The sequence below is a fragment of the Macaca fascicularis genome, chromosome 3 (genome assembly GCF_037993035.2).
Source record: "Macaca fascicularis isolate 582-1 chromosome 3, T2T-MFA8v1.1".
NCBI lineage: Eukaryota > Metazoa > Chordata > Mammalia > Primates > Cercopithecidae > Macaca > Macaca fascicularis.
Window position 1 is genome coordinate 2,564,445 of NC_088377.1, and position 14,159 is coordinate 2,578,603.

At 55.3% G+C, this 14,159-nt stretch overlaps 1 protein-coding gene across 1 annotated transcript in view; it reads left to right on the forward strand.

Annotated features, from left to right (window-relative positions):
* Positions 1-13,820, forward strand: part of TSPEAR (thrombospondin type laminin G domain and EAR repeats) — a 226,175-nt gene extending 212,355 nt beyond the window's left edge. Inside the window, exons 10-12 of the mRNA XM_015446788.4 lie at positions 3,784-3,971; positions 8,280-8,381; positions 11,815-13,820. Coding sequence (XP_015302274.3) covers positions 3,784-3,971; positions 8,280-8,381; positions 11,815-11,968 — 444 coding nt within the window. The 3' untranslated portion in view covers positions 11,969-13,820. The remainder of the gene's footprint in view (positions 1-3,783; positions 3,972-8,279; positions 8,382-11,814) is intronic.
* The last annotated feature ends 339 nt before the right edge of the window (positions 13,821-14,159 follow it).

Sequence of the window (14,159 nt, forward strand, 5' to 3'; positions counted from 1 at the left end):
GCGTGTGTGTAGATGAGGACATGCGGGCGGGTGCACGTGTGTGTAGATGAGGACATGCGGGCGGGTGCACGTGTGTGTAGATGAGGACATGCGGGCGGGTGCACGTGTGTGTAGATGAGGACATGCGGGCGGGTGCACGTGTGTGTAGATGAGGACATGCGGGCGGGTGCACGTGTGTGTAGATGAGGACATGCGGGCGGGTGCACGTGTGTGTAGATGAGGACATGCGGGCGGGTGCACGTGTGTGTAGATGAGGACATGCGGGCGGGTGCACGTGTGTGTAGATGAGGACATGCGGGCGGGTGCACGTGTGTGTAGATGAGGACATGCGGGCGGGTGCACGTGTGTGTAGATGAGGACATGCGGGCGGGTGCACGTGTGTGTAGATGAGGACATGCGGGCGGGTGCACGTGTGTGTAGATGAGGACATGCGGGCGGGTGCACGTGTGTGTAGATGAGGACATGCGGGCGGGTGCACGTGTGTGTAGATGAGGACATGCGGGCGGGTGCACGTGTGTGTAGATGAGGACATGCGGGCGGGTGCACGTGTGTGTAGATGAGGACATGCGGGCGGGTGCACGTGTGTGTAGATGAGGACATGCGGGCGGGTGCACGTGTGTGTAGATGAGGACATGCGGGCGGGTGCACGTGTGTGTAGATGAGGACATGCGGGCGGGTGCGCGTGTGTGTAGATGAGGACATGCGGGCGGGTGCGCGTGTGTGTAGATGAGGACATGCAGGCGGGTGCATGTGTGTGCCTGCAGGGATATGCCTATGTACAGGCATGTGTGCAAGTATACACATATGCACATGTGCACACACTGTACACATGTACACACATGCATGTGCATGGTTGCCATGTGTGTGCCTGCAGGGATATGCCTATGTACAGGCATGTGTGCAAGTATACACATATGCACATGTACACACACTCTACACATGTACACACATGCATGTGCATGGTTGCGTGTGTATATACATGTGTGTATGTGTATATGTGTATACATGAGCAGGCCTGTGTATCTGCATGTGTATCCACATGTGCACAGGCGTGCATGTAAAAATGTAAGCATATGTGCCTGTGTGTGTGCCTGTGTGCATACACAGTGCATATGCATATTTGTGTGTATGTATGTGTACATGCAGGTGTGCAGGTATGGGCCTGTGTGTGCCGGTGTGTGCGTGTGTGTGTGCGTGCAGGTGTGTGCAGACATGCGTATAGATGAGTACACACATGAGGATTGCCCACTCAGTTGGTTTCCTCAGCACAGGTGTGGGAGGAGCCCAGGGTTTAACCTTCTGATTACTGTTTCCCTTCTGCTAAGTCAGAGAACTGGCCTGTGTGTAACACTCCCACCCGCCCACCTGTGAGGCAAAGTCCAGATGACGCAGAAGGTCCCACCGGCCCAGAGTGTCTCAGAGTCCCCTTGAAGGACATGGGGTGGCCTTGGACAGCTGTTCTCCAGCAGATAGAATAGTCACATCTCATGGAGCCGCAGGAGGGGAGGGCGCGCTGACCCAGGAAAGCCTCAGGCAGACCCTGGCCCCGCGCCCCCACCCCCCGGGGTTCAGCGCTGCCAGGTGTCCTAGTCCCATGTCCTTGCCTGGTGAGTCTTGGTCTCTTAGCTTAAGCTCACCCATGTGCGCTCCTCTGACCGGCTGTGGATCGGCCTTGGGACCTTGCCTGGTGCCCACGGAGCTGCGTCCTCACCTGTGGCGCCCTCCCCTGCAGCACCGCGTCCTCCGGCACCGCGCCCTCCCCTGCAGCACCGCACCCTCCTCTGCAGCACCGCGCCCTCCCGCACCGCGCCCTCCCCTGCAGCACCGCGTCCTCCGGCACCGCGCCCTCCCCTGCAGCCCAGGCTCTCCGGGGTCGGGCGGGCAACGGCGCCCCCTGCTGGGCGTGGAGAACGCACGTTGACGTTGGGCCCAGAGTTTTCTCTTTCCTGCAGCACCTGAGCCGGCCGGGCAGGCGCCGGACAGTCAGGGGGACCGGAAGGCGCCTGGGCAGCCCTGTCCTGAACATACAAACAAGGGAGGGTGCCTGACCTACTGCGGAGGGCAGGTCGCATCAGACCCGGGAGCGTCTGAGCCGGGCCCTTGCCAGTTGATTTGGGCAAATAGAAAACGTCCCAGTGGTTGCTGTCACGGGAGGCTCTTAGAGCTGCCTCGCACCTGGCCCAGGTGGCGCACGATGTCCCTCAGGCAGAAGGCTCTCTGGACGGGGGTGAGTCAGGAAGAGACGCAGCCCCGCAGCAAGACCAGCTCTGTCCTCAGCCATGACTGCCTGGGACCGTGTGCAGGCATGCCCGGCCTGGGGGGACACTGTCCCCAGGGAAGCAGCCGCCCGTTCCCCGTGCAGCCCCGCCACCTTTATCCCCAGTGTGCTGGCATAAGCTTCCGCCTTGAGGGCCCCACGTGCAGACAGGCTCCTGCAGCTCAAGGATGGTGGCAGAGGTGCCTGCAGTTGGGCCTCCATGTGCAGCCCCAGACCTGTTGCCTCTTGAGGGTGGTAAGTGATTTGTGGAGGAATGGCAAGCACAGGAACCCAGAGATGGCTTCTGTCTACAGAGCCAGAGGGAAGCCTCGGCCAAACTGCAAGGCCAGGGAGAGCGTGTAAGAGAAAACTCCAGAGTTACTTCAGTGTCTGAGGCTAGGACTAGAGGGATCAGGGTGGGCTTCCTGGAAGAGGTGAAACAGCAGGTGGTGCTCATAGGACACACAGCACTGGGGCCTGGAGTAGGTGGAGGCATGGATTACTGAGAAGCAAGTCACACAGATGGTTGCTGTGGGTGGGTGGGGGTGGGCACAACTGGCACTAATATTCAGGAAGAGAGTGGTGGCCAAGGAGGCTGCCAGCAGGAGTGCCGCATCTGGCACCTGCAGCTCAGCAGGCACTGGGCTGTGCCAAGATCCCATGTCCTGCCAAGTGGCAGCCTGAGGACAGCCAGGGAGAGTGCTGCTCATCCACACCTCTGCGCCCGCTCACCCACACCTCTGTGCCCACTCACCCACAACCTCTGCGCCCGCTCACCCACACCTCTGCACCCGCTCACCCACAACTCTGCGCCCGCTCACCCACACCTCTGTGCCCACTCACCCACAACTCTGCGCCCACTCACCCACACCTCTGTGCCCACTCACCCACACCTCTGCGCCCACTCACCTACAACTCTGCGCCTGCTCACCCACACCTCTGCACAGCTCACCCACACCTCTGCACAGCTCACCCACACATCTGCACCCACTCACCCACACCTCTGTGCCCACTCACCCACACCTCTGCACCGCTCACCCACACCTCTGCACCGCTCACCCACACCTCTATACCCACTCTCCCACACATCTGCACCCACTCACCCACACCTCTGTGCCCACTCACCCACAACTCTGCGCCCACTCACCCACACCTCTGTGCCCACTCACCCACACCTCTGCGCCCACTCACCTACAACTCTGCGCCTGCTCACCCACACCTCTATACCCACTCTCCCACACATCTGCACCCACTCACCCACACCTCTGTGCCCACTCACCCACACCTCTGCACCGCTCACCCACACCTCTGCACCGCTCACCCACACCTCTATACCCACTCTCCCACACATCTGTGCCCACTCACCCACACCTCTGCACCGCTCACCCACACCTCTGCACCCACTCACCCACACCTCTGCACCGCTCACCCACACCTCTGCACCCACTCACCCACACCTCTGCACCGCTCACCCACACCTCTGCACCGCTCACCCACACCTCTGCACTGCTCTCCTTTGGTCCTAGACACTCGGTGCTGCGGACTGGGAGGTCTTCCACATTGGGGAGAGGATCTTCCTCGCTGTGGCGAACAGTCACAGCTACGATGTGGAGATGCAAGTCCAGAATGATTCCTACGTCATCAACTCAGTCATCTACGAGCTGAACGTGACCGCGCAGGCCTTTGTCAAGTTCCAGGACATCCTCACCTGCAGGTATGTGTCACCGCAGGCCGGTGGGAGGGTGGGCTGACCTCTGGGAGGCCCACCACGTCGGAATCCCCGTTAGGCTCATCCTCACCACCCTTCCTGTGGAAAGACTGGCCTGGGGAAGTCAGTGCTGCCCTGAGCCACAGGTTTGGTTCCCAGAGCCGGGCGCTGTGTGCAGAGTTCTGCCCCTTCACACCCGTCACCTCCTTTCATCCGGGCAGTGGAGGCAGGAGGGGGCTTCCTGCCCGTCGTGTGGAGGGACAGCCAAGGCCCCACGGGGACAGGTGCGAGGTGCAGGCTTCGAGTGCCCACAGCCTGCTGGTGCCAGCTGCCACCAGACACGATTACTCCCTTTCCCTGATGTTGCATCCTCCCGGACAACACCAGGACACGGAGACTGGCGTGTTGAGACAGACGTGCGGTCCAGGGAACATGGAGGGTGGGTGTGTGTGCACAAGAAAGTGACGGTTCCAGACTGACACGCTCTGCGGGGCCACAGGAGGTTGGGTGGCCCCCACATTTTGGACAGCAGGCACTGAGAATCCATAACCGTCCTGACCAGCATGGGGCTTCCTCTGGGGTGGGATTCAGAAATCTGTGAATAAACCTGCAATCGAATCTGTATTACTCAGATCCCAGAGCCAAGGGCCATGGGTCAAGCTTGGAGCTGGAATCCGGCCCGTGCCCACCCTGGGATGGAGCTGGCGGCTTTTCCAGGTTTCCTCAGGTTTCATGCACTCCTATTTCATTGGGTAACGATTCACCTACCCCTCCTGGGCACTGGGCTCTAATCTCAGCTTGAGAGACACAACAACGCATACCTTTAGACCCTTCAAGGAGAAAAGTCTCCAAGATGAACTGCTCTGTGGAAAGGGCTGGGTGAGGTGCAGCGAAATCTTATGACCCGAGTACGGAGGAGCGAGCCCAGCTGCTGTGTGCTGCTTAGCTGTGCGCACCCATGGAAGTGCAGAGAAGACTCTGGAAGAGAGTGCCTCACCGTCAGCAGTCACCCCAGGACCAGGCGGGCTGCAGGGGTGTGCAGGCAGGCCAGGAAGGAGTTTCCCTATTTGCACTGTTACTTCTGAACTGCTGATTTTACACAGGACGACAATATTAACTTACTTGTATCTTACTTATTTTATTTTTAAAAATTGAAAAAAAAAAGAACTCTCAGAATAAAGAAAAAGAGCCAGCAGCGGTGCCTGCCGGGGGCACTGGGGATTCTGGGGTGAGTGGGTTCTGTGGCCCCTGCGTGGCCTGGCAGCCGTGGCAGGAGAAATAGGCACTGAGCGGCAGCGGCATGACCCCTGCGTGGCCTGGCAGCCGTGGCAGGAGAAACAGGCACTGGGCGGCTGCGGCAATTGTGTGTCCCCAGCATGAATCCACCCCATCCAATGTCAACGCCGAGAACAAAACATAGATGAGGCTTTTTAGAACAGCGTTTAGAATAAGACAAGTTGGAGAATGAACTGGGATTAAAAATTAGTTGTGGAGACGATGCCAGTCTAGAAACGGATGAGGCAGACACCTCAGTATTTGAAAGCTGCGAGAGCTGACGGGACGCAGCTACACACTTGTGACTTACGGCCGTGTCACCACTGGACAGTGGTGTGGACAGTTTATGAACTAAATTATGAAACACAGAAGGTATTTATTAATTAATTGAGGTAATGTTTAATAATTACCATCAAAACAGCACACGAAAGTCACACTCCTAGCCCTTCTACTCAGAATGGGGAGTTCCCTGCACTTCTGGGAGATGTGCTGTGGCCTCACCGAGTCCAAAACCCTTTCCAGGGTGCTGAGGGGTTTCGCGGCTTCCGTGTGTAACCTTGGTTCTGACTGCCTTCAAACGGTCTGCTGTGTTTGCTTTCTACAATTCAGTGGTTCTGTTAAATCCACAAATATGTGCAGCCATGGCTGCAGTCAATTCTGAAACATTCTCCTCCCCTCAGAAGGAGCCCCCACACCCTTTGCCAGCCCCTCCCTCCCCACCGGGCACCCCCGGGCTCACTTCCTGTCTCTGTGATTTCCCGTTCTGGACACGCACAGAAATGGAATTGCAGAGCTGTGGCCTCTGTGCCTGGCTTTTTCTTGCAGCACCGTGTCTTCCGGGTTGGTGGTGTGGCCGCGTGGGTCCGAGCGTCCCCCTTCTCGTGGCTGAGTCACGCTCCATCCGCCCATCTGTCCGATGATGGGCATTTGCCAGAGGGCATGATTCTGAAGAATAACATCTGTCCTACAGCGAGTGTGACCCAGGGCTGCTTTGGAGGCAGAATTGGTCACTAGATGCCTTATTTTGTGGTGAAACTGAAGCCGGCTTCTGATGTGAGCCTTGGAGCAGCCAGACAGGATCTTCCACCACTGGTACATCCAGCATGGCCGCTTGTCTTCCTCGGGTCTGGGTTTTAGAGCTCAGATCCGATTGAGGAGTAACCCTGCGGATTCACACTGACTCGGAGCCCACGGCCGTGCTTCCAGACCAGAGTATGTGATCACAGGCATCCTCGTCCTCCTCCCAGCGACGAGGGAGGAGGACGAGCTGGCACGGGCTCCATGGGAACCAAATCATAACCCGCCATTAATGGAGGTGGCTCCAGATGTCACCCTGACTGACCAAAGGAGTGAGGAGCCCAAGGCCCCATGGACTCTGCCCGCCCTTCCTGTCGCTGGACACCTGCATGATCCCTCCCTCTCCCAGGGTCCTGTCTGAGCTCCTGCTGCAGGCCGGCCCCTCAACTGCCTGCAGGGAAGCACTGGGATGAGGCCCCTCTGCTGTCTGAACTGGCCACAGCCCTGAGGCTGCTGCACACACAGGCACCGGCCTGGCCTGCATGTCCGTAAGATGCTTGCGTGTGCATGGCTCCAACCTCCATTTCCTCATCTCGAGATGTGGGGCTAACACTGACACTTCAGCAGGTGGGTTCCCGGTGGGGAAAGGTTCCAGGGGAGCCGCTTATCAGACCCCACAAACTGAGCTGTCCCCAAGCACAGATGCACCCTTTGCAAATTCAGGCGAGACTCCTGTTTAAGACAGGACACAGCAAATTTGTTTGCAACAAGAAACAACTTCCGCTTGTAGGAGAATATCTGTGAACCAGCAGGTCCTGCAGGCCCCTCCTGGAGTGACCTCACGGCTGCTGACCTCCCAGCTGAGGACACAGTGCTGAGAGAAGAAGCCAGGCACAGAGGCCACAGCACTGTGATTCCATTTCTGCACAGTGTCCAGAGTGGGAAACCAAGCTCCTGCCTCCAGCAGGTGCCAGGAGCCTGAGACTTCTTCTCTGATTGATTCAACCTCTTAAAAGTGTACTTTTGTACCCCAGTGTGCATAGCACCATTATTCACAGTAGCCACATGGAGGAAATTCCCCAAGTGTCCGTCAGCGCATGGATAAACACAACGTGTGCATTCACACAGAGGAGTGAAAAAGGAAGGAGACTCGGCCTTAAAAAGGAAGGAGATTCTGACACGCACTACAACACGGATGAACCTTGAGTCACTGGAGTCTCAGCTAAGGCACAAAAGGACAAATACCGTGTGATTCCATTTATATGAGGTCCCTAGAGTGGTCAAATTCATAAAGACAGAAAGTGGCGTGGTGGGTGCCGGGGCTGGGGAGGGGGTGGGGGGCGACGTTTACTGGGTGCAGAGCCTCAGTTTTGCAGGATGAAAGCGTTCTAGAGGTGGATGGTGCTGGCGGCCACACAGCAATGTGAACGTGCTTAATGCCTGTGATCTGTGCACTTAAAGATGGTTGAGGTGGGAAATGTTATGTTATATATATTTTACCACAATTTAAAACTTGAGGCTAGACATGGTGGCTCATACCTGTAATCCCAGCACTTTGGGAGGCCGAGGTGGGCCTGACTTGAGGTCAGGAGTTCAAGACCGGCCTGGCCAACATGGTGAAACCCCATCTCTACTAAAAATACAAAACTTAGCCAGGTGTGGTGCCGCACACTTGTAATCCCAGCTACTGGGGAGGCTGAGGCAGGAGAATCGCTTGAATCTGGGAGGTGGAGGTTGCCATGAGCTGAGATCTCGCCACTGCACTCCAGCCTGGGTGACAGAGTGAGGCTCCATCTCAAAAATAAATAAAATAATAAAATAAAATAAAATTTGAAATGTTTTTTAAGCAAACAACTAATTTACATTTTCCTGGAATACACCAACACATATGTGACTGTGAGAAAGTCATTCCCCACCTTGGCCCCGGCTCCTCCTCCGTGAATTTTGGAGGTGGCTTCGGGCCAACCCCCCAGTTCCGGCGATGTCTGTTGTGTCCTAATATCCGCTCACTTGTTCCTGCAGCGCTCTGGACTGGGAGTTTTTCTCGGTGGGAGAAGATTACTTCCTGGTCGTCGCTAACTCCTTTGATGGGCGCAGCTTCTCAGTGAACAGTATTATTTACAGGTAATGAGCTGCCGAGGCCGGCTTCCCCCCAGCGCCTTGCTTCCCCTTGTGGGCTCACCGAGGCCGGCTTCCCCCCAGCGCCTTCCTTCCCCTTGTGGGCTCACCGAGGCCGGCTTCCCCCCAGCGCCTTCCTTCCCCTTGTGGGCTCACTGAGGCCGGCTTCCCCCCAGCACCTTGCTTCCCCTTGGGGGGGCTCACCTCTTCTCGCAGGTGCCATTGGCTCACAGCGAGTCCCAAGTCAGGTGTCATTTCCCGAGACTGGCTGGGCCCAGTGGACAGCCCGTTGCTGGCTGCACCTGTGTGGGGTCTGAGCGGCCCCTGCTCCAGGTGTAGCCATGACCCACGCGTGCTGGTGCTTCTGCCTTTGGATCCCGGCAGGGATGCGGCGTGTGGACATCCTAACGTGGGAGTCGTTGATATTTAATTTTTAGCTCATAGACACTGTGGTGTTCTCAACACATTTATTTCTAGGAGTTTTCCAAGTATTGTACATTTAACGAATGGGGTAGGCTTTTTTTTTTTAATTTTCATTTGCAGCTGCTCATAACAATCATTTTTTGTGTCTAGCCACCAAACCAAACTATCAGTTCTAATAGCTTCTCTTAAAAAGATTCTCAGGGGACCTAGGAATATAATTACCTCTGACAATAAAGAACATTTCCCCTTGATTTCTAGTGTTCTAATTGATTATTTAGCTTGCTTCCCTAGATAAAGCTTCCAGAACAATTTTGGATGGCGGCAGAAGTGGCAGCTGTCCTGCCTTACTCTAATTTAACGAGCACATCGGAGCATGGCCATTCGATGGGCTGTGGGCCATCCGGGTCAGGGCTGGGGTCTCCTTTGGCATCTGTGAGTGCGTGATGCAGTCCGCCACATTTACTGCTGATGTCATGATTTATAGTGAGAGATCTCCTCGCATTCTTAGACCCGATGCCACTTGGTGATGATGCAGAATTATTTAATAAGTCACTGGCTTCCAATTGCCTGTCTTTAAGCTTTTAGCATCTATAATAGGAAGTGAGATTGCTCAGTGGTTTTCTTTCAGGGACTTAGCTGTATCCAGTTTAAAATGAAGCCTACCGGTAAATACACACTGCAGGGCTTTCTAATTGCACCTGTGGACACTGCAGGGCTTTCTGACTGCACCTGTGGACTGGGATAGTCTGAAGAATAGGATTTTTCTCTCATTTCTGACAGCTGGGTTAAATTCGGTTATAAAACCATCTGGGCCTGGTAATTTTTTAATAATATCTCCTTTTTATTTATTTATTTTTTGCGGGGGAACAGGGTCTCACTCTGTGGCCCAGGCTGAAGTTCAGTGGCATAATCTCGGCTCATTGCAGGCTGAAATTCCCAGGCTCCAGCAATCGTCGCACCTCAGCCTCCCTAGTAGCTGGGACCACAGGCGTGGGCCACCGTGCCTGGCTAATTTTTTTTCTTTTTTTGAGATGGAGTCTTGCTTTGTCACCCAGGCTGGAGTGCAGTGGTGCAGTCTTGGCTCACTGCAACTCCGCCTCCTGGGTTCACGCCATTCTCCTGCCTCAGCCTCCTGAGTAGCTGGGACTACAGGCACCCGCCACCATGCCTAACTACATTTTTGTATTTTTAGTAGAGATGGGGTTTCACCGTGTTAGCCAAGATGGTCTCAATCTCCTGACCTTGTGATCTGCCCATCTCAGCCTCCCAAAGTGCTGGGATTACAGGCGTGAGCCACTGCGCCTGGCCCATGCCTGGCTAATTTTTGTATTTTTAGTAGAGATGGGGTTTCTCTATGTTGGCCAGGCTGTTCTCGAACTCCTGACCTCAAGTGATCTGCCCGTCTCAGCCTCCCAAAGTACTGAGATTACAGGTGTGAGCCACCCCACCTGGCCATAAATACTGTATTTGAAAGCAATGAGAAAAGGATGGGCTTTACTTGATAATTCCATATGATTTGGGAGATTAGCTTCATGTAATCTGGAAGAAAACAAAGCTTACTCCACTTCACATTGTACATAAAAATAAATGTTAAATGGATTAAAAGTCCAAATGTGAAAAAGAGAAAAGCTAAGGGAAGTTGCATAACCTCAGGGTTCTATGAAGAAGACAAGCCTGGAAGGAAAGGCACTGGGTCTGACCACCTGCATTAAAAGCTTTCTGTGGAAACAGATATCCTATTCAAAAGCAAAAGACAAACTCTTTGCCACACATATGACAGAAAACGAACCTTACAAACTAATAAGAGATGTGTTTTTAAATTTGGAAAAATGGACAAACAATATGAATAGGAATTGGCTGGGCGTGGTGGCTCACACCTGTAATCCCAGCATTTTGGGAAGTCAAGGCAGATGGATCATGAGGTCAGGAGATTGAGACCATCCTGGCTAACACAGTGAAACCCTGTCTCTACTAAAAATACAAAAAATTAGCCGGGCATGGTGGCGGGCGCCTGTTGTCCCAGCTACTCGGGGAGGCTGAAGCAGGAGAATGGCGTGAACCCGGGAGGCGGAGCTTGCAGTGAGCCGAGATAGCTCCGCTGCACTCCAGCCTGGGAGACACAGCGAGACTCTGTCTCAAAAAAAAGAAAGAAAAAAGATATGAATAGGAATTTTTAGAAGAATAAACATTGTAAGTGATTTGTCCTCAAAGCAAAACCCTGACAGGTTCTCCCCCATTTGTTTGGAGGCATTTTAAAGATGGGTAGTGGAGTGGGTGGGGGATCCTGGGGGATCCCACCCTGCTCTTTCCCATGAGAACAGGAGCCACCACGGCTTCTCCAGAAAGCAGTATGGAAGAATTTATTTTCATACTTTGATATTTAATATTTAATTAAATTTAAACAACTCGTGCCCTTTGATGTCGGCGCCCTGCCTTGGGGACTCCATGCCTCGGAAATGGAAGCCCTTGGGATAAACGAGTCCTTTTGAAGGCAAACCCTGGTGACCAGCGGCTGCCCAGAGCGAGAATGAGGGCCTGGGGCAGCCCCTGACGTGGGGCTGCAGAGCAGCGGGCAGAGAGCTGGGCTCCTGTGTCTGAGGACAGAGGGGCTCCCGCCTGCACGGTGGCCTGCGTGTGTTTGAGGGGGACCTGGGGAAAGTCACGTACCTCACGATTGAGGCCAGGCCGACCCTCAGAACTACACGTGTGGGAGTCCCTGGGGGCAGGATCTTGGGTGGATAGGAGGTAGCGCTGGGATCTTGGTGAGATCTGGAATCTTTCCTCTTCTGGGCCTCAGCCTCCTGCTTTGCAAGATGAGAAGGCCCTCATGGCCCAGAATCAATCTCTCTCTCCTCGTGGCCCAGAATCAATCTCTCCACGCCGTGCCAGTGGGGGATGGAAGAGGCCTGGATGTGACCCAGAGCTGCTGGGTCCCCGACAGCGCGGGTGGGAGCCCGGGAAGAAGAGCCACCCCGCAGAGCCCAGGCTGACCTGGCTGCCGCTGTCTGTCCCGCAGGTGGCAGGGCTACGAGGGCTTCGTGGCGGTGCACAGCCTCCCCACCGTCGGCTGCAGGGACTGGGAGGCCTTCAGCACCACGGCCGGCGCCTACCTCATCTACTCCAGCGCCAAGGAGCCCCTCTCCAGGGTCCTGCAGCTGAGGACGCGCTGAGGCCGCGGCTGTCCAGGAGCAACTGGGGTGGCCAGGCGAGGTGGGACCCCAGCACCTCCCCCCAAGTGGCCCTGGACATCCAGGTGGGCCGAGCCTAGGGCAGCCCAGGCCTGGGCATCAGGCAGGGTGCAGGTGGGGCCATCTGCAGCCCTAGTTCGGGCAGGGACGTCCATCCACCTCTGGGTCCTTCTGAGCCACAGCCCCAGTGACAGTCCGGGTCTTACAGGTGGAGGCCCAGAGCCCCTGCCAGCATTCGCCCATCTGAATGTCAAGCAGGGATTTCACTGTCAAGGAACCGTTTCTATAAATTTTTACCTCAAACAACAGGACCTCGGTTTGTGTCCCCACTCCTGCAGAGTGCGCCCGGCCGCCTGAGCCAGTGTGGTGCCGTCCCACCATTGCCGCCACCTATTTATTGTGTTTTATCTGAAGGGAACTGTATTTATATTGCTGTTCACAAAAGCACAGGTGCTACTCTCTCGGCAGTGGGTGGGCACAGCCCCTCACCACGGACACCTCCCTGTACAGGGAGAGGCGTCCCTCCCAGCCTCAGTTTACCCATAAATGCACTGGGGCGAGGTCAGAAATCACAAGCCTGGGCATGGCCTGTGTCACACCCTCCCCACGGCCCCACCGACAGGGACCTCAGCTCCTGGGCCCGGGATGTTTTCCCCATTCAGCAGCATTTTAACCACATGTCCTCCAGCTGACTGGGACTCAGGCTGCGTGCCTCCGTCTCTCTGTGTGCTGGCTGTCCTAGCGCCCTGGTAACAGCATCCTCTGCCGGCTCTCCTGTGGTCATCTCGTCTCTGCAGCCAGGAGAGCTGCTTGTCCATCTGTCACAGGCAGCGAGGATGAGAGGGGTTGATGGGCGCAAGGCCCCGGGGCTCCTCCCTCTTAACCTATGTGGAGGCCAGAGAAACCCCTCCCCCATGAGAAGAGGCTCAGATCGCAGCCCCCGGGGCCCTGCAGCCCAGACCAGACCTGCCAGGGTCTTGCAGGAACTGTACTCCTGCTTCTGCGACACAAATCGGAACAGCAACGGTCCTGAGAGGGTTTACAATTTGCTTTTTCCGCCAATCAGAACTGTGGACAAAACTTCCTGTTTTCTACACCGCAGCTGTCTGTTCACCTTCAGCTCAGAGAGCACTCCTGACCTTTCATAATGAAATGGAAGCCTCCCCTTGTCTGGCAAATAATAAACTCAGGGTCTACTTTACCCGGCTTTGGGACCTTCGTGTTTTCCCGGGGCTCGCTGTTTTCCAGCCATCGCTGTGGCCAGTGGAGAGCCACTCCCCTCTGGGGCAGTCTCCGAGAGCCTCCTTCCCCTCCGTCCGGCCAGCAAGGCTTTCCCAAGTGTCCTGGGCAGGGGTTCGGACTCTGCTTTCCACCAAGTCATTCAGGGGCTCCTGATCACACACGATTGGCCTCACTGGGTCAGCACTTGTGAAAGGAAGATAAAAACTCGAGACCACAATTCACTCAACCAAGAAGAAGAAGTTAAGCTGCAAGCTGAGTCCTGCAAGAAGCTGCCTTTCCCTTTGCCCCTGAGCAGACAGCGACAGATGAGAGGGTCAGCATCTCCACCGGTGACTGCTCTGTGTGCACCTTACCTCATGGAAAGTAACGATTTACTGAGCACGAGATAAACAGGTAACTGACCGTTCCCACCTGCTCCTTTTCTCCTGCAGCGTGGGGCAATCAGTCATGTGACCATACCCTCCTCCCTCTGTCCCCTCCAGCCAGCTTTTGCCCTTGACTGAAGGCCTCAACATCATCTTGGGAGAGAGGCACAGACCTGTCTCCTGGGTGCGTCCTTAGCCTTGACAAATAAACTTCTCCATTGATTGAGGCCTGTCTCCGGTACGTTTTTGGTTTGCAGACTCATCCATGTGCTTTTCCAGCTGGGCCTTGCTCTTCTCTTGTTTGGCTGAGTAATTCGTTTCTGTTTATGTGAGGCTGATGGTGCCACAGCTGTTCCAACTCCCATCCCTCAGCCAGATCCCCTCATTCCCCAAACTGTTCTAGATTTGGCATTATTTTGGAAATCAGAGCCTGGCTTGAGTAGCTGGAAATCTAAGAACTTCTGGGTAAGTTACCAGACACTCAGTATTTGGAGCGCAAAACTGAAAGTGGGTGAGCCGGTCTCAGTCAGCTTCGAGGGGTATGATGCCGAGGCTGAGGATCTGCC